This window comes from Poecilia mexicana, unplaced genomic scaffold, assembly GCF_051168715.1.
Source record: "Poecilia mexicana isolate PSO_F unplaced genomic scaffold, ASM5116871v1 scaffold_2, whole genome shotgun sequence".
NCBI lineage: Eukaryota > Metazoa > Chordata > Actinopteri > Cyprinodontiformes > Poeciliidae > Poecilia > Poecilia mexicana.
Genome location: NW_028263371.1, coordinates 12,802,440 through 12,820,232, shown reverse-complemented (window position 1 = coordinate 12,820,232; position 17,793 = coordinate 12,802,440). Strand labels below are relative to the sequence as shown.

Below are 17,793 nucleotides of genomic sequence, written 5' to 3'. Positions count from 1 at the left end.
CTCTTCGCTCGTTTCTTCACTTACGTCGTTGATGATCTTGTGAGCCTTTCTGGAGGTGACGAAGTTGACGCCTTCAGGATGAAGAGTGTAAGCTTTAGCCTTCACCATCTCAAAGGCCTCCTTGTATTTCGCCTGAGCAGATGAGAAACGACGTGTGTAACGTAGGTCAAATCGCAACACCTTAAGACACGTTCCTCTACTGCTGTCGAAAGTTTGAACACTCACGTTGCTGGTGACGATGCTGTTCATCTTGGCCTGCTTGATGAGCGGCGTGTCGCTGGGCAGAGAGTAGCCAGTGGGCATGAAGCTCTTGTTGGCCTCTTTGTACCAGTTCTAGAAGACGCCAAACAAGTTTCAGAGAGATTGTTTCACGATGTATGATAAAAAAAAAATATGTGGAATATTAACTCACGTCACTCTGGATGTGATTGGCCAGGCGGGCTCTTTCCGTTTCCATGGTAACAGCAGGGGAGGTGTGCTTGCCCTTGACGTTGGCGTTGTAATCGTAACGGTAGTGAAGCTGGACGAAGGGAAGGGAAAAAACCGATTTGACTGATGATGCTGATTGTGTTTATGATTAAATCAGGCGTGGTGAACGATGAAGGTTTCCTGTAGGATATTTATTTTTTCAAAACATATCTGAAACATTGTGCATGATGGCCAAATTATATAAATTCACTGTGTTACTGTCACTCAAATGCTGCATATGTTAACATAAGGCAGGAGTTAGCAGTGTTGTCTTTTCAAAATAACGTAAATTGTAACACTTCATATTTAAATGCATTTCAAACTCTGATTCTTGTTAGTGTGCAAATATGGGCTGTATGTAGAGCTCTGGAAAAAATTAAGAGAGCACTTAAAATGATTGGTTCTTCTGAGTTTACTTTTCATAGGTACATGTTTGAATAAAATGAACATTGTTCTTTTACTCTATGAACTATTGACAACATGTCTCCTAAATATCAAGCAAATATTTAGTATTTATGTGCAGAAAATGAGACATGGTCAAAGTCATGAAAAAGATGCTCTCAGACCTCAAATGGTGCAAAGAAAACAAGTTAATGTTCATTTAGAAACAAAAATACTAATGTTTTAACTCAGAAATCAGTATTTGGTGGAATAACCAGGAAGTTTTCAATAAGGTTCAGTGCAGAGGGTTCTTCATTTTCTCCAGAGCTGCATGTATTCATAAATCTCATATTGTTTTAAAATATATTAAAAAAATTAAATAAAAAGTGTGGCGGCTTTTATTTTGCCATGGCGCTGCGCCACGATTAATTACACATAGTGGAAACCCTGGGCAACAAATGTTAATTTAGAAAGTGGATCAAGAAAATCAATAACTTCATAACATGACATAATAATACGATGAAGATGATTACATCACTGAGGTTCTGAGCGTTCTGCTTGGCTGTTTCATACACCGGAGTGTCCGTCACCACGCTGTACTCCTTGAACGCCTCAATGCCTTTGGCTCTGTACTTGGTCTGGAATGAAAGACAAAAAAAAACAACAAATGAGCGTAAAAGACAAGCAATAAGCCACGATGTGAAATTAAATTAAATATGAATACATTAAAAGCCATTTACCTCACTCTGCAGGACACCAGCATGCTTCACACGGAGGATCTCTGGAGTGTCCCAGGCGTAACACCCGATACCCTTCAGCCAGTTCAGGTCGTCCTTGTAGAAGATCTGGGCGGGGATGACTTCTATTTAGCACTTTGTATTAACCTCCTCTTCACCTCTTTCTACTCAGAGATGCCAGTGAACCAAACATCTGTCTGACTGTTACTCACGTCACTGAGCTGCTCGTTGACTTTGCGTGCCTGGACGTACATCTGCATGTCAGGCATGCACATCCACTGGTGCAGATACTTGCGGTAGTGGATGCCGCTGACGGTGGACTGGGTGTTGCGAGCGGACAGGATCTCCAGCATGTCCGGCGGGATGTGGTTCTTGGCCTTAGTCTTCTCGTAGTTCTCCTTGTACAGACGCTGAATGGGACAAGAGGCAGACGTTTGTGCTACTAGAAGTACTTGGAGCTTGTCACGACCGTGAGTCATTCTTGACAAAGATGGTTTAACTTTTGGTGATCAGATGATTAAAAATAAAATAAAATAAATAAAAACTTACATCAAGAACCAACTTTCCGGCCTTGACGCAACGAGCAGTAGCAGGATCGTCTTCGAGTGACTTTGGCAGACTGTAGAGGGACTTGAACTTTTCATAATCCTCCTTGTACTTGACCTAAAGAAGAAAGAAGATCCATATAGTCCCACAAAGTAGTTTTAAACAAAACCACCTCTTGGTTTTGATTCTGTAAGAGCTGAACTTCAACTTACGTGGCTGAGAACGACCTTCTGTTGTTTGGCGTGTTGCAAGGCGTTGGAGTCAACTGGGATCTTGTAGCTCTTTGCCTTGATCTTATCCCAGGCGGCTGTGTAGTTTTTCTTCGGATAGGAATTGAAAACATTGCAAAAGTGTTCCAGTGCATCTTAAAAACTTTTTTTTTACACGTGAAACATTTTTTTAATGATTATTTTTACTCACATTGCTGAAGAACAATTTGAAGTCGTGGCACCTGGCATAATCGTGCGTGTCCAGAACTGTGGTGTACATGTGCTTCTCTTTGTGATAAGCCTCCCTGTAGCTCAGCTAGAAAACATAGTTTAAGATTAAAGATACATGCAATTTTGTTTTTCTGTCCAGACCACAAATTTATGACGATTTTTCAAAATCACGCCGACTTACATCACTGGCCCAGGTGTGACCCAAGACAGCGGTCACGTACTCAGGCGTGTCGGTCACAATGGAGTAGTTGTTAAACTCTTTCTTGGCGTCAGCTCTGTATTTACGCTGGAATATAACAAAGAAAATATTTTGGAGTTAATCATATTTTTTCTCTCTCTCTCTCTCTGAAACTTTAACGAACCATTTAACATGAAAATACTGACTTCGCTCTGCAGCTCGTAGGACTTCTTAGCGCGAATGATCTCTGGCGTGTCCCAGACGTAGCAGCCGATGCCCTTCATCCAGTTCAGGTCGTCCTTGTAGAACACCTGTTGAATTGCATTGGTACATGTTGTTTCTCAACAGAGGCATAAATTAGACTTTACTTTCTCAATGCTTAGAAGAGACTAAGGCAACAAGAGGAATGTTTTCCGTTTGTAATTTCAAAAAGTTCACGCGACGCGTTTGGACAACAACCCGATCGGGACGCAGCAGGATGACCTACGTCGCTGAGAATCTCGTTGGTCTTCCGGGCCCGGATGGCGTCCTCCTGCTCCGGGTGGCAGGTCCACTGGTGCAGGTGGGTGCGGTACAGGACGTCGCTCAACATGTCCTGGCAGCGCTTGGCCACCTGGTTAGCGATGATGTCAGATGGGAGGTGTATTTTGGTCTTGGTTTGGTGGTAGCTCTTCTGGTAGAGCCTCTGTAAAGATGCACATTAATACAGAAGAAGGAAGAGTCAAGCTCCATCTTCAGCCAAAAACACAACTGAAAGAAAACACCTTTATCTTTCTTTGCGAAAGTAGAAAGTGTACTTAATCAGCAACTTACAAAAGACAAAATATGAATTGATTTACATTCCTGTTTTGTGCCTTTGCTCTTTTCTACACACATCTGTACAAGTGTCGTGTTTTCCTTCCACTAGAAAATGACGAAAAACTCTTTGTTTTTTAATGTTTACGAACGTATCCTCAAGCTTCTTAGGTTTCTGTTAATAGTTAAAGTTGAATTTAGCTGACATCTTACCAGTCCCTTGTTTTTCTCCTGCTGGCCGCAGCGCATCACCTCGGGGAAGTCGACCAGGGTCCCAGCCATGTAGTGGCCCTTGGCTTTTTCATGAGAATCCTTGTACTTCACCTAACAAAAACAATGGCAGTATTCATTTTATTTACATGTAGCCAGAGGAAAATATACAATCACATGTATTTTTAGCAGAAAAGAGTAAAAACTTACATCACTGGCAATCTCCCTGCCCTTCTTGCCGCTCAGTAACGGGATGTATTCATGGTTCAGGCTGTAGCTTGTAGCTTTAGTGCTGTCCCATTGCGATTTGTAAAGTTTCTAAAATGAGAAAAAGAGTTAAAATGTCATAAATAAAAGTTTGAAGCCAAAGTAACCAACTCAGTCTGCAGATTCACGTTACCTCACTGATGGTCTTGCCCATTTCCCTGCTATGTGCCAGCTGAGGCGTGTCCTCTGAGCCGATGTAATGACCTTTTTCTGCATTGAAAGACTCTTTGTATTTAAGCTGTTGGAAAAAGAAAAAAAAAAGTGTAATGAACATTTATAAATTAATTGATTTTTCCTCTTTTTTTAAAAACTTTTAATTTATGATGTGAAGCGCTCGATTACATACGTCGCTGAGGTTGGCGGCGTTTATTTTTGCCAAAATGATCTCGGGACGATCCACAATCAGGCTGAATTTTCCAAAGCATTCTTTGGCGTTCTGCTTATAAAGCCTCTGCAGATGAAAAAAAAACCACCAAGATGAACCACGACATGACAACAACAACTCAAACAAATAGCAGATGTCGGATGCGCGGACAGAACCGTACATCGTTGAGTATTTCCTGGGCTTTCTTGACTTTGATGTGATCAACAGAGTCGGCTGCAACCCAGCCGCAGCCCCGGATCCACTCCAGATCAGCCCTGTAGACGTTCTGCAGACGGAAACCACAGCGAGTTGGGAATAAAAGCTTTGACGTTTTAAAGGATCCATACAAAAGTTCGTCGCTTGTTTGCTCACGTCGCTCTGAAGTTCGTAAATCTTCCTGGCCTGAACGACGTCGTTGGAGTCCGGCAGGCAGGTCCACTGGTGCAGGTAAGTCCTGTAGTTGAAGTCGTTGACCTGGACCTGGCATTTCTTGGCAAGTTCAAGGGTCAGCATGTCCGCTGGGAGGTTGTACTTGGTCTTGGACTTGTTGAAGTCCTTCTTGTACAGAGCGTCGCTGGCGATCTTGGCCGAGTTTATGGCCAACACCATGAGAGGATCGTCGTTGACGCTCAGGGCTCCGATGTGGTGGCCGACCTGCTTGCGGTACGACTCTAGGTACTTGTGCTACAAGATAAAAAATAAAACAAACATTCTTATTCTCATTTTGTTTTCAGTAAACAGAAGATAACTGTAAGTCATCAATTTTAGCACAACTACATCGATAGTTGGAATCTATTGCAGCAAAAATCACATCTCATGATAAATATAAAAAAATTCAACTAATCTTTGAAAGAATAGAATACAATTTAATACAATAGAAATATCTTTTATTGTGTGCACCAGCAGCAAGTTAAAGGTAAATGCAGATTCAAATTAAGGTGAATGAATATAAAAAAAATTTAAAATAACAATAAACAGAGCTGGAAAAGAAAACACATGCAATAAGATTATTATAATTTGTCAATATTTAAAGTTGCATGTAGTTTATTCCGATTGACTGAAGGCGCCCCTGAAAAACCACATATGAGCAACTTTAAAATGAAAAACGTAACATTAAGTTAGAATCTCAAACCTCAAACTTTTTCTTTAAATCCTTTAATTTGTGAAATCCAGTCATGTTGCCATAATCATCAAGTTAAGAGTCACAAAAATGTGAATTATTTTTCTATCTTTCAGAATAAACTTTGAATAAACAAAGTAATCAGATTTTGTTGGGTTTTTTTATTCTCAGTAACATGAACAAGGTATGTTGTTTATATCTACATGTAACCAAAATGTTAAACTACAATTACAAACAATAAGCTATAGATGCAGACGTGTACCTAATTTCTCCATACCAACACCAATTCCTGTACAAACTCTTCCTGTGTGAAATAAACTCCCTCCACTCACCTTACTCTGCACTTTAGTCGTATTGATGCACTGTTTAATCGGTACGGCGTCTCCAGGCATGAAGTATCCAGTGGCTTTCACCTTGTCCCATGCTTCAGTGTACAGTTTCTGCATGAAGGGAAGACAGGAAAAAAAAATACATGAATCCAGAAACGGTAGAAAATTAAAGTGAGCTCGAACTGAAACGTGTGACAAACCTTACCGGGTGGATATTTTTAGCGACCTCTCTGGCCGTAGCGAGACCGGGAGTGTCGACCAAAGAGTAATTGGTCTTATCCTGGTGCCAAGCCTCGCGGTATTTGGCCTGAGAAGAACGAAACAAAAAACAAGACATATGTGACACTGCGACGTCTCTGCAATGGAATTTTAAACGAAGCATTAAAACAAATTCATAAAACAGGAAAAATGTTACCTCGTTTAAGACCTCAGCAGCATTCTTGGCGCAGGCCAAGTCAACTCTATCGGTGGGAACAGTGAACTTCTGTTCGTCCAGCTTGACCCGGTAGCCTCTCTGTGAACAAAAGCAAGATTAAATCTAAAACATATCGACCTCGAAGTACCTTTTAACTTAGTATGCGTGTAACGTGGAACATATTTAAGGTGGTTTGAGGATGGTTGTGTGTAAAACTTACATCAGCGAGAATCTTCTGCGCATGCTTCACCTTTACAACATCTACACACTCGTGTGGTATCCACCCGCAGCCCTTTATCCACTCCATGTCAGCTTTGTACACAGCCTAGAGGGAAAAATTCATTTAATTAAAGCAGGTAGTGATAAAATAACAAATGGACACTTTCCAAAAGCATCTCCGGTAACTCACGTCGCTCTGGAGGTCGTAGGCCTTCCTGGCCTGGACCACGTCGGTGGAGTCTGGAAGACAGGTCCACTGGTGCAGGTAAGTCCTGTAGTTGAAGTCGTTGACCTGGACCTGGCATTTCTTGGCGAGTTCAAGGGTCAGCATGTCTGCTGGGAGGTTGAACTTGGTCTTGGACTTGTTGAAGTCCTTCTTGTACAGAGCGTCACTGGCGATCTTGGCTGAGTTCAGAGCCAGCATGATGAGCGGGTCGTCCTGGACGCAGCGGGCACCGATGTGGTGACCAACCTGCTTCCTGTATCCCTCCTTGTACTTGTACTAAAAGCAAAAAAAACATTAAAGGAAGTTAGTAAAAAAAAAAAAGAAAAAGCCTACATTACAGATGTAGGGCGATTTTCTTCTCTATTACATCACTAATGATGTCCCTGGAGGCTTTAGCTTTCAGCACAGATATGGCGTCCTCCTTGACGTGGCAGGCTTTGGCCTTCTGCTCGTCCCATGCTTGTGTGTACAGTTTCTGCACAGAGCACAACAAATTATTATAAGGCGTCACTTTCAAACCAGGAGGCAATTTCAATAAGATCAGAACCGGTGCGTTATTTTCAAAGCGAGGACGTCGGCACAAACTTACATTGCTGATAGTGATGGCGTTGGCCTTGGCCAGCTCGTAAGGAGGAATGTCAGGTGGGATGTGAATGGTGAGCTTATCTTTGTCCCAAACTTCCCTATACTTCCTCTGTTGAAGAGAAAGAGAGAGAGAGAGAAAAAGAAAAGAAAAGGCTTTATTAAGTTCTCATTTGTACAGATATTTGTACAAATTTTCAGTTTTAATCTGCTTTCCGACTCACATCGCTGAGGTTTTCAGCGTTTTGCTTGGACAGGACGATAGCTGGGAGGTCCACAACGCTGGTGAACTTGACGGTGCTTGGGTGCTGGCGGTAGAGTCTCTCGTTCAGAACAGCCTGGGCGTTTTTAACTTTCACCACATCCACGCACTCATGGGGAGACCAGCCGCAGCCTTTCAGCCACTCCATATCCGCTTTGTAAACAGCCTTAAAAAAACAACAACATATACGTTGGTTTTATGGGTGATTCTCTTTCCATTCATGAATTGGCTTAATTATGACATGTGCTCACATCACTCTTCAGGTCGTAGGCCTTCCTGGCCTGGACCACGTCGTTGGAGTCGGGCAGGCAGGTCCACTGGTGCAGGCGAGTCCTATAGTTGAAGTCGTTGACCTGGACCTGGCATTTCTTGGCCAGTTCAAGGGTCAGCATGTCCGCTGGGAGGTTGTACTTGGTCTTGGACTTGTTGAAGTCCTTCTTGTAGATGTTGTCGCTGGAGATCCTGGCCACGTGAGCGGCCAGCACGAGCAGAGGGTCGTCCTTAACGCTCAGAGCACCGATGTGGTGGCCGCACTGCTTGCGGAAACCAGCCTTGTATTTGTACTAAAACCGAAAAAAAAAAGTATCTCCATGAGTTCTTGTGTCAGGTGAAACCATTTACATAGAAAATGTTTGTGACACAAACTTACGTCGCTGATGATGTCGCGGGACGTTTTGGCTGCGAGGACAGAAATGGCGTCTTTGGGGAGGAAGTAGCCCTTGTTGATGGCATCGACAAAACCTTCACGGTAATATTTCTGTGGAAGAAACAAAAAGCGATGATGTCGCGTCCCGTTCACTTTGTGCTAAAAACCAAATACATATAAAGATCTACACATTCGGTAATGATCTTTGGAGTAAATAATTATTTAATTATGTTAAAAAACAACAACAAACGACTAAAAGAAAAACATTGCATTACCAGACTGGTGTTGAGTTTATTCTGCTTTGCCAGCAGGATCTCTGGAGTGTCAGGTAAGATGTGCAGGTTGAGCTTGTCCTTCTCCCAGGCCTCAATGTACGCTTTCTGTCAATGCATAAAATGTGTATTAAAAACCACATTTTCCTTATTAAGTAGTTTTCTTAAGAGAATAAAACTTTCTATAAAAAGAAATGGTTAAATTTAGCTTTTTTTTGTACCTTGTTCATAGTCTGGGCGTTAGCTTGCGCCAGAGCATATGGCATATCTGATGTATTGGCAGTGAACTTGAATTGGCTGGGATGCTGCCGGTACTTCCTGTCGCTCAGGATCTCTGCTGCTTTCTTGGCTTTCTCCACATCCAGCGACCCAATTGGCACCCATCCCATTCCCTTGACCCATTCCATGTCGGCCTTGTACACAGCCTATGTGAGCGGGGAGCAAAAACCTGAGTTGGACTAACTCTTAGACAAATAAATACTCAAATTAAGAAATGTAGCGTTGTTCAAGCTTAAATAAAACCCCCTTCTATATCTCTTTAAGTATTTGTCACAACCACACATTTTAAAGTGTTTTATCTGGATTTTATGTGATAAGCCTGTCCAATTTTGAAGTGGAACAATTATTAATATACATTTATAAATACTAGATGAAAAGAGTATTCACAGTACAGTATGTATTCACTCTCAATAGATGGGTTTTAACATTTTTTACAAATCAAAATCTGATAAGTGCAGCATGATCCATTTGAGTTCAACCAACACTTTACAGGTTCACTTTTGACTGCAATTACGGCAGCAAGTCTGAACCAGTTTTGGTCTTTTTTTTTTTTTTTTTTTTTTTTTTTACAAATCTAGAGTGAATGACAACAAGTCTTCTCTAAATTATATTCAAGTTCTGGACTTTGTTTCAGCCACTTTAACACAAAGACGCTTTTATCAAAGCATTCATTTCCAGCTCTGGCTGTTAGTTCTGTACAGATTAAATAATAAGCTGATTTGGTGATTCCTGAGACCAAATTTTCAGTAACACTTTATTTGAAGGGGTGTGCATACGACTGGCATGACACTGTCATAAACATGACATAACAGTGTTATAAACATGAAGGAGTCTTCATGAATGTTTATGATTGTTGTCATGAAGCGTCATTTTGTAAATAATCACACTTTTAATGCAAAGTTGCTCTAAAAGTTGCACTGAAAGTCCATTAAAAGTGACATTATTTACAAAATAATGCAAAGTTTACACTTTTAATAGACTTTCGATGACGAGTGCATAAATATCGACGATTCATGACAGCAGTCATGACGACTCCTTCATGTTTATGACTGTTGTCATGTCAGTCTGATGCACAACCCCGTCAAATAAGATTTTATAAGTTAGTAATGCAGATTAAAAATGAATGTATTTACACTGAAATTTTAAAGTTGGGTGCATATTAAGCAAAACTTTCAAGAATCCATTTCAATTTATGGTTAAAACGTGACAAAGTATCAAAATAACCACTGCAATTCTGTAAGGAACTGGACCATAAGTGGGTTTCTGAACTCACGTCGCTCTGTAAGTCGTAGGCCTTCCTGGCCTGGACCACGTCGTTGGAGTCCGGCAGACAAGTCCAGTTGTGCAGGCGAGTCCTGTAGTTGAAGTCGTTGACCTGGATCTGGCATTTCTTGGCCAGCTCAAGATTCAGCATGTCTACAGGGAGGTGGAATTTGGTCTTGGACTTGTTGAAGTCCTTCTTGTACAAAACATCGCTGGCGATCTTGGCTGAGTGCAGAGCCAGCACGATGAGCGGGTCGTCCTGGCAACTGAGCGCTCCGATGTGGTGACCGAGCTGCTTGCGGTATCCTGTCTTGTATTTATACTTTGAAGAGACAAAAACAATAAAATAAAATAAAATAAAAAGTTATCTTAAGCAAAACCACGTGTCAAGGAGAAATTAAAGAATGATATGTAACATACATCGCTGATGATTTCTCTTCCGTGTTTAGCGGCAACAACGGAAACAGCGTCAGGCATCATGTGGTAGCCCTTTCTGAACATAATCTCGACACCTTCTCTGTAATTTTTCTGAAAAAACAAAAAACAAAACAGAAAATGTAAATTGCAACAGGACTAAGCGAAGCTAGATTAGGTGTACGTAGGTCAGACTTACATTGCTGATGTTGTAAGCGTTAGATCTGGAAAGCAGGATTTCAGGAAGGTCTGGGATCATATGGGTCTTTAATTTGTCTGCTTCCCATGCAGCGATGTAGTTTTTCTGTGGAGACGGGGGGAAAAAACACAGAAAATTAAGTCAAGATGCTCCCAAGAACATCATCAGAATCCAAAATATATGCATCTTTACCTTATTGATGGTCTCTGCATTTGTTTTGGCTAAGACCAGGGGCATGGCAGTCATATCGGTTTTGTATTTAAATGTGTCCGGTTTCTGCCTGTAGAGACGGTCGCTGAGAATCTTGGAGGCGTTCTTGGCTTTCACCACATCCAGCGAACCGATCGGCACCCATCCTACACCGATCACTTCATCCATGTCAGCTTTGTACACAGCCTGAACGAGACAGTCTCAGTCTTAGAAACTACGTAAAGACAGCTGCACGACGTAATAAAGTGAACATGTAACATGGGTGCTCACGTCACTCTGGAGGTCGTAGGCCTTCCTGGCCTGGACGACGTCGTTGGAGTCTGGAAGACAGGTCCACTGGTGCAGGCGAGTCCTGTAGTTGAAGTCATTGACCTGGATCTGGCATTTCTTGGCCAGTTCAAGGTTCAACATGTCCACTGGGAGGTTGAACTTGGTCTTGGACTTGTTGAAGTCCTTCTTGTACAGAGCGTCGCTGGCGATCTTGGCCGAGTTCAGAGCCAGCATGAGCAGAGGGTCGTCCTGGACGCAGCGGGCGCCGATGTGGTGGCCGACCTGCTTACGGTATCCGGTCTTGTACTTGTACTGATGGAAGCGGAAGAAAAAAAAGTTTATCATACAACTTTTGCTTTTAACATTTTATTTAAGAATTAGTCAATTCTCAAATGGACACTACAGTGTGTGGGACTTACATCACTGACGATGTCCCTGGAGGTCTTAGCAGCCTTGACAGAAACTGCATCTGGAGGAAGGAAGTAGCCTTTTCTGATGGTTTCCTCAAAGCCTTGTTTGTACAGTTTCTGTAGAAGAATGAAAAAATAAAGAAAATAAATGTAAGAAATAATTTAATATGGCATTAACACACCCCTTCTGTTTATTTTATTTACCACATATACACTCATATGTGGTTTTATATGAGTTTTGTTGCATATATCTCTATAAATATTGATACTACTTTTACTCATGTCACTAAAGTACATGCTGTATTGTTTATTTAGTATCTTGGCCTTAATTTAGTAACCATGTCTATAGACTCTGGTGCAACAACTGTATCTGAGCAGTATCTCAAGACAATGTAAAATAAATTGGTAAACGCAACTGGAAGAGACGAGATTAGAAATTACGGCAAACATACAACTGATTATCAAAGCAGCAAGAAAGAAATAGTTCTGCAAATATTTATGGAATTCAAGGAAAGATTTGCAGATTGTTTATATTATTTGTAAAAGAGATCATACTAACCTTGCTCATGTTGATGGCATTTTGTTGAGAGAGGACAATTTCAGGAGTGTCAGGCTGGATGTGCAGCTTGGTCTTTTCGTTCTCCCATGCCTCAGTGTAGAGGCGCTAGCAGCATAGCACACAACATTAGCATTGTTGTGAGCAACAATGAAACCATAAATGGTCGTACAAATCCACATGAAGGTCAGGTTTACCTTGTTCATTGTCACCGCATTGTTCTTTGCCAGCACAAGGTTCATGGCATCGATGGGACTGGTGAATTTTACGGTGCTGGGGTGCTGGCGGTACTTCCTGTCACTCAGAACCTCTGCAGCTTTCTTGGCTTTCTCCACATCCAGCGAACCAATGGGGACCCAGCCCAGACCCTGGAGCCACTTCAGGTCGGCTTTGTAGACGGCCTGGAAAACACAGCAGGCACAGTTTGCATAATTTGCGTAGCGAAACGAGATACATGAATGAGGGAAATTACAAGTACCACATACGTCACTCTGGAGGTCATACGCAAGTCTGGCCTGGACGACGTCGTTGGAGTCTGGAAGACAGGTCCACTGGTGCAGGCGAGTCCTGTAGTTGAAGTCATTGACCTGGATCTGGCATTTCTTGGCCAGTTCAAGGTTCAGCATGTCCACTGGGAGGTTGAACTTGGTCTTGGACTTGTTGAAGTCCTTCTTGTACAGAGCGTCACTGGCGATCTTGGCCGAGTTCAGAGCCAGCATGAGCAGAGGGTCGTCCTGGACGCTGCGGGCGCCGATGTGGTGACCGACCTGCTTACGGTATCCGGTCTTGTACTTGTACTAGACAAAAAGAGGAAGCAGCGTCATAGTTACCAATCAAACCCAGTAACCGGGGTTTGATTTATAATAAGAAGCTTTGATTTAAAAAATGATCTATTTTCCAAATACTTGTCGTTTAAGAGTAACTTACATCGCTGGCAATGTCTCTGGATGCTTTGGCTGCAATAATGGAAATGGCGTCACCGCGCAGGTCGTAGCCTTTCTTTTTGGAATCTTCATTCGCCTGTTTGTATTTTTTCTGTAAACAGAAAAGGGAGATGTTTCTACAACGTAAACGTAAAGCCAGAACTTGTTCGCACCGTCTGTTTAGCTTGAACATACCACACTGTAGATGACATTGTTTGCTTTGGCCAGAAGAACGTCCATAGCGTCAGGCATGACATGGATCTTTGTCTTTTCATTCTCCCAGGCTTCGATGTAAGCTTTCTGTGATCACAGAAACCAACAATCACGAGAGATCAACAAACAAGGGAATTTTGCGTAACATATGATTTAATGTGATTTCTTAATGAATAGCAAAAGAGAATAGTTTTGTTTCTGACCTTGTTCATAATTTGAGCGTTGGCCTTTGCTAGTGCCAGGGGCATATCCTCAGTAGTGCACTTGAATCTGAACGTGCTCGGGTGTTGACGATAGCTCCTTTCACTTAGAATCTCATTAGCTTTCTTCGCCTTCTCAACATCCAGGGAGCCTATTGGCACCCATCCAATACCCTGCATCAACCTGAGATCCTCCTTATACACAGCCTGGACAAAAAACAAACAAACAGAAATCAGGTATTAAGCAGTCACTTCAATAATAAACAGAGCAGGTATGAATTTAAAGCAAAATTATGAAATGGGACTCTTACATCACTCTGCAAATCGTACGCATGCCTGGCCTGGACGACATCGTTGGAGTCTGGAAGACAGGTCCACTGGTGCAGGTGAGTCCTGTAGTTGAAGTCGTTGACCTGGATCTGGCATTTCTTGGCCAGTTCAAGGTTCAGCATGTCCACTGGGAGGTTGAACTTGGTCTTGGACTTGTTGAAGTCCTTCTTGTACAGAGCGTCGCTGGCGATCTTGGCCGAGTTCAGAGCCAGCATGAGCAGAGGGTCGTCCTGGACGCAGCGGGCGCCGATGTGGTGGCCGACCTGCTTACGGTATCCGGTCTTGTACTTGTACTAGTGGAAAGTAGAACAGAAACATTACTAAGATATAAGATGACACATTCGGAGCAGTATATCGTAAATAATTACGGCATCTTACATCACTGGCAATGTCCCTGCATGTCTTGGCTGCGATGATGGATATGGCATCGGCACGCAGGTGGTAGCCCTTCTTCTTAGCATCTTCATTATCTTGTTTGTAATTTTTCTAAAAATAATCCAAACACATTCAATTGAAATTAATTCTACCAACTTTTATTAATCAAACCTTAATAATTTTAACTCAGAACCACTTGACCATTAGGTTGAAGTTAATTCAGTAATTTAATCATACTTACCAAGCTGTAATGATAACTGTTTGATTTAGCAAGAATGACGTCCATGGCATCCGGCATGATGTGGATCTTTGTCTTTTCATTGTCCCAGGCTTCACTGTATGCTTTCTGCAGGTGTGAGGAAATAGAGGGGAAGTTATATTGCAGTGACAGAGGACAGACACTTTGATGAATGTCTTGTCTCAAAAAACTTGATGACAACGCACCTTGTTCATGATCTGAGCATTAGCCTTAGCCAGCGCCATTGGCATGTCCTCTGTAGTGCACTTGAATTTGTAGTTGCTCGGATGCTGGCGATATCTCTTTTCACTCAGGATCTGACCAGCAACTTTAGCCTTTTCAACATCCAGTGAACCTATTGGCACCCAGCCGACACCCTGCAACATCCTCAAATCCTCCTTGTAGACGGCCTGCACAATAAAAAGAAGTGGTGTTTAAATACTTCACTTAGTCTGTCTGTCTATGCAAATTAAGCAGACTCATACTCACATCACTCTGCAGGTCGTATGCATGCCTGGCCTGGACGACGTCGGTGGAGTCTGGAAGACAGGTCCACTGGTGCAGGCGAGTCCTGTAGTTGAAGTCATTGACCTGGATCTGGCATTTCTTGGCCAGTTCAAGGTTCAGCATGTCCACAGGCAGGTTGAACTTGGTCTTGGACTTGTTGAAGTCCTTCTTGTACAGAGCGTCACTGGCGATCTTGGCCGAGTTCAGAGCCAGCATGAGCAGAGGGTCATCCTGGACGCTGCGGGCGCCGATGTGGTGGCCGACCTGCTTACGGTATCCGGTCTTGTACTTGTACTGCAAATGAAGAACAAGACATTGTAGATTGAACAAAATCAGAAAAATATATTACTTATATTGAAAGGCTTAAGGAATGTCGTTCCAACATCAAAAAGCTGGTAATGAGTTATAATTAAATTATCTTACATCACTTGCAATATCCCTGCAGGCTTTTGCTGCAATAATGGAAATGGCGTCATTTCGGAGGTCATATCCCTTCTTCTTTGCCTCTTCGTTTGCCTGCTTGTACGATTTCTGCATAAACAAGCAATGATGATATCTTTAGGTATCTTTTTTTTTAAGTATATAAAGCAAATACTTCAAAATTTAGAGCGTAACGTTTTGATTGCATGTAAAATGACTCACCTCGCTGTAGATGACTTTGTTTGCTTTGGCCAGAAGAATGTCCATAGCATCAGGCATCACATGGATGGTGGTCTTGTCTTTGTCCCAGGCTTCAGTATAAGCTTTCTGTAAAGTGTTTAGATTTATTTAATACAGACAAAAGCTGCTTTTCAAAAAAAGAATTGACTTCATTATTAAGTTAAAGCTCTGCAAAACAGCAGTGTAGTTTAGCTCAGATTAACTGAGTTAAACTCAATTCAGTTGTTGCTCAAGCAAAAGTAAAATAAATAAATAAAAACTATTTGATGTAAAAAGACTTGAGATAATCCGTCAAAACATTTGCCTTTACGCAGATAACACATGCATTATTTTAAGTTACAGAAATTTTCTTCTGAGGCAGATGAACTCATTACATTTACCACATTAAAATGTGACATTAAAAAAACTATTTTGCTTTCATTTTTTGTAAAAAAAAGGCTTCCTATTAATTTTAAATATTATTCTCACTATTTCTTTCCATGGGATGCCGTTATCTATCTTCCCTATGGTGGTTAAAAACAGTACAGGCAAAATATGTTGCTTTATACCTTGTTAATGATCTGATTATTAGCCTTAGCCAGCACCATTGGCATGTCTTCAGTAGTGATCTTGAATTTGTAGTTGCTCGGATGCTGGCGATATCTCTTTTCACTCAGGATCTGACCAGCAACTTTAGCCTTTTCAACATCCAGCGAGCCTATTGGCACCCAGCCGACACCCTGCAACATCTTCAAATCCTCCTTGTAGACATTCTGAAAAAAAAAAAGGTTATGTTATGGTACAGTGTCATCAGTTAAAAGAAACAAGAAAGGAACATTTAAGTATTGATACTTACATCGCTCTGTATGTCATATGCATGCCTGGCCTGGACCACGTCGTTTGCATCCGGCAGACAAGTCCAGTTGTGCAGACGCGTGATGTAATTGGCATGGTTGACCTGAATCTGGTTCTTCTTGGCCAGCTCAAAGGCCAGCATGTCCACAGGCAGGTTGAACTTGGTCTTGGACTTGTTGAAGTCCTTCTTGTACAGAGCGTCACTGGCGATCTTGGCTGAGTTCAGAGCCAGCATGAGCAGAGGGTCGTCCTGGATGCAGCGGGCGCCGATGTGGTGGCCGACCTGCTTACGGTATCCAGTCTTGTACTTGTACTGCGCCGGAAACAGATGGAGATTCTCATTTTAGTTTCTACACTCTAGTGACGGAACAAAACAAGATGTGTAACATAAAAACACAAACACTTACATCACTTGCGATAACAGTGGAGGCTTTGGCAGCCTGAACTGCAATGGCATCAGCACGAAGGTTGTGGCCCTTCTTCTTGGCCAGCTCGTTGTCCAGTTTGTACAGTTTCTGCAAGGCGAGAATGAACAGTTGTACTGACAGTTTAATGTGTTTTTATTTGTATTTCTGGTCAGATTGCATCTATCGCTTGTAACAAAAGGTAAGATAAGAAGTGTAGTAAATTAGGTTAATACCTCACTGTAGTTTTTCTTGTTCTCCCGGGCTAGAACAACGTCCATTGCATCCGGCATGATATGGATGCTAGTTTTGTCTTTATCCCAAGCGCTTGTGTAGGATTTCTAGAACGGAGGGAAAACAAATCCATTTTAGAAAAGTGAATTTGCTGCCATAGGTATCCGAAAGGATGTTGAATTTGTGAAAAGTTTTAAAACGTACCCTATCCATGATTTGGTTGTTGGCAGTGGCCAGAACCAGGTCCATAGAGTGCATATCTTTGGTGAATTTAAAGTTGCTGGGATGCTTCCTGTATTGCTTTTCACTGAAAACCCTCCCCGCTGTTTTGGCTTTCTCAACATCAAGTGACCCGATAGGAACCCATCCTATTCCCTTAAAGTAGCTCTCGTACTCCTTCTTGTACTCATTCTGGAGTTAAACAAACACAGAAGAATCAGTTGTACCACCAGAACATACAACACAATTGATTACGTAGGACTTTCTACATACGTCACTGGCAATAAACTGCATGTTGCGAGCCAGCTCCAGGCCCATGGCGTCGGGAAGGAGAGCGTTGGTGTGCTGGATCTGTCTGTACCCGATCAATGTCTGAGCAGCGGAGGCCTGCTTGGCCTGGACCACACTCCACATGTCCACCGGGGTGTGGTACTTCAGCTTGGCCTTGTGGTAGTCCTGCTTATAAAGCTTGTCGCTCTGTATCTTTGCCACTTGCATGTAGTGGACCAGGAGCGGATCGTCCTGGATGCTGCGGAAGCCAACATGGTGGCCTCTGGCCTTCTCGTAGGCCAACTTGTACTTGTACTGCGATGGTGAA

The 17,793-nt window shown here is 42.3% G+C and overlaps 1 protein-coding gene across 11 annotated transcripts in view; it reads right to left on the bottom strand.

The window, feature by feature from the left end:
• neb (nebulin) overlaps positions 1-17,793 on the bottom strand; it is a 67,127-nt gene that overhangs the window by 30,486 nt on the left and 18,848 nt on the right. For 10 of the 11 annotated variants that reach the window (XM_088010968.1, XM_088010938.1, XM_088010945.1 and 7 more), the window contains 55 exons: positions 17,469-17,780; positions 17,181-17,387; positions 16,979-17,083; positions 16,746-16,853; positions 16,340-16,651; positions 16,053-16,256; positions 15,487-15,591; positions 15,268-15,375; positions 14,827-15,138; positions 14,544-14,747; positions 14,341-14,445; positions 14,103-14,210; positions 13,706-14,017; positions 13,398-13,601; positions 13,177-13,281; positions 12,986-13,093; positions 12,544-12,855; positions 12,256-12,459; positions 12,062-12,166; positions 11,512-11,619; positions 11,093-11,404; positions 10,805-11,008; positions 10,613-10,717; positions 10,420-10,527; positions 10,010-10,321; positions 8,679-8,882; positions 8,461-8,565; positions 8,189-8,296; positions 7,791-8,102; positions 7,502-7,705; positions 7,285-7,389; positions 7,063-7,170; positions 6,660-6,971; positions 6,471-6,575; positions 6,251-6,349; positions 6,041-6,142; positions 5,839-5,946; positions 4,759-5,070; positions 4,568-4,672; positions 4,369-4,473; positions 4,156-4,260; positions 3,966-4,073; positions 3,759-3,869; positions 3,238-3,435; positions 2,957-3,061; positions 2,754-2,858; positions 2,553-2,657; positions 2,345-2,452; positions 2,136-2,249; positions 1,799-1,996; positions 1,590-1,694; positions 1,383-1,487; positions 413-520; positions 226-333; positions 25-132 (listed from right to left, as the gene is read on the bottom strand). In XM_088010968.1, the coding sequence (XP_087867094.1) occupies positions 25-132; positions 226-333; positions 413-520; positions 1,383-1,487; positions 1,590-1,694; positions 1,799-1,996; positions 2,136-2,249; positions 2,345-2,452; positions 2,553-2,657; positions 2,754-2,858; positions 2,957-3,061; positions 3,238-3,435; positions 3,759-3,869; positions 3,966-4,073; positions 4,156-4,260; positions 4,369-4,473; positions 4,568-4,672; positions 4,759-5,070; positions 5,839-5,946; positions 6,041-6,142; positions 6,251-6,349; positions 6,471-6,575; positions 6,660-6,971; positions 7,063-7,170; positions 7,285-7,389; positions 7,502-7,705; positions 7,791-8,102; positions 8,189-8,296; positions 8,461-8,565; positions 8,679-8,882; positions 10,010-10,321; positions 10,420-10,527; positions 10,613-10,717; positions 10,805-11,008; positions 11,093-11,404; positions 11,512-11,619; positions 12,062-12,166; positions 12,256-12,459; positions 12,544-12,855; positions 12,986-13,093; positions 13,177-13,281; positions 13,398-13,601; positions 13,706-14,017; positions 14,103-14,210; positions 14,341-14,445; positions 14,544-14,747; positions 14,827-15,138; positions 15,268-15,375; positions 15,487-15,591; positions 16,053-16,256; positions 16,340-16,651; positions 16,746-16,853; positions 16,979-17,083; positions 17,181-17,387; positions 17,469-17,780 (8,874 nt within the window). The remainder of the gene's footprint in view (positions 1-24; positions 133-225; positions 334-412; positions 521-1,382; positions 1,488-1,589; positions 1,695-1,798; positions 1,997-2,135; positions 2,250-2,344; positions 2,453-2,552; positions 2,658-2,753; positions 2,859-2,956; positions 3,062-3,237; positions 3,436-3,758; positions 3,870-3,965; positions 4,074-4,155; positions 4,261-4,368; positions 4,474-4,567; positions 4,673-4,758; positions 5,071-5,838; positions 5,947-6,040; positions 6,143-6,250; positions 6,350-6,470; positions 6,576-6,659; positions 6,972-7,062; positions 7,171-7,284; positions 7,390-7,501; positions 7,706-7,790; positions 8,103-8,188; positions 8,297-8,460; positions 8,566-8,678; positions 8,883-10,009; positions 10,322-10,419; positions 10,528-10,612; positions 10,718-10,804; positions 11,009-11,092; positions 11,405-11,511; positions 11,620-12,061; positions 12,167-12,255; positions 12,460-12,543; positions 12,856-12,985; positions 13,094-13,176; positions 13,282-13,397; positions 13,602-13,705; positions 14,018-14,102; positions 14,211-14,340; positions 14,446-14,543; positions 14,748-14,826; positions 15,139-15,267; positions 15,376-15,486; positions 15,592-16,052; positions 16,257-16,339; positions 16,652-16,745; positions 16,854-16,978; positions 17,084-17,180; positions 17,388-17,468; positions 17,781-17,793) is intronic. The other variant, XM_088010967.1, reaches the window with a different exon arrangement.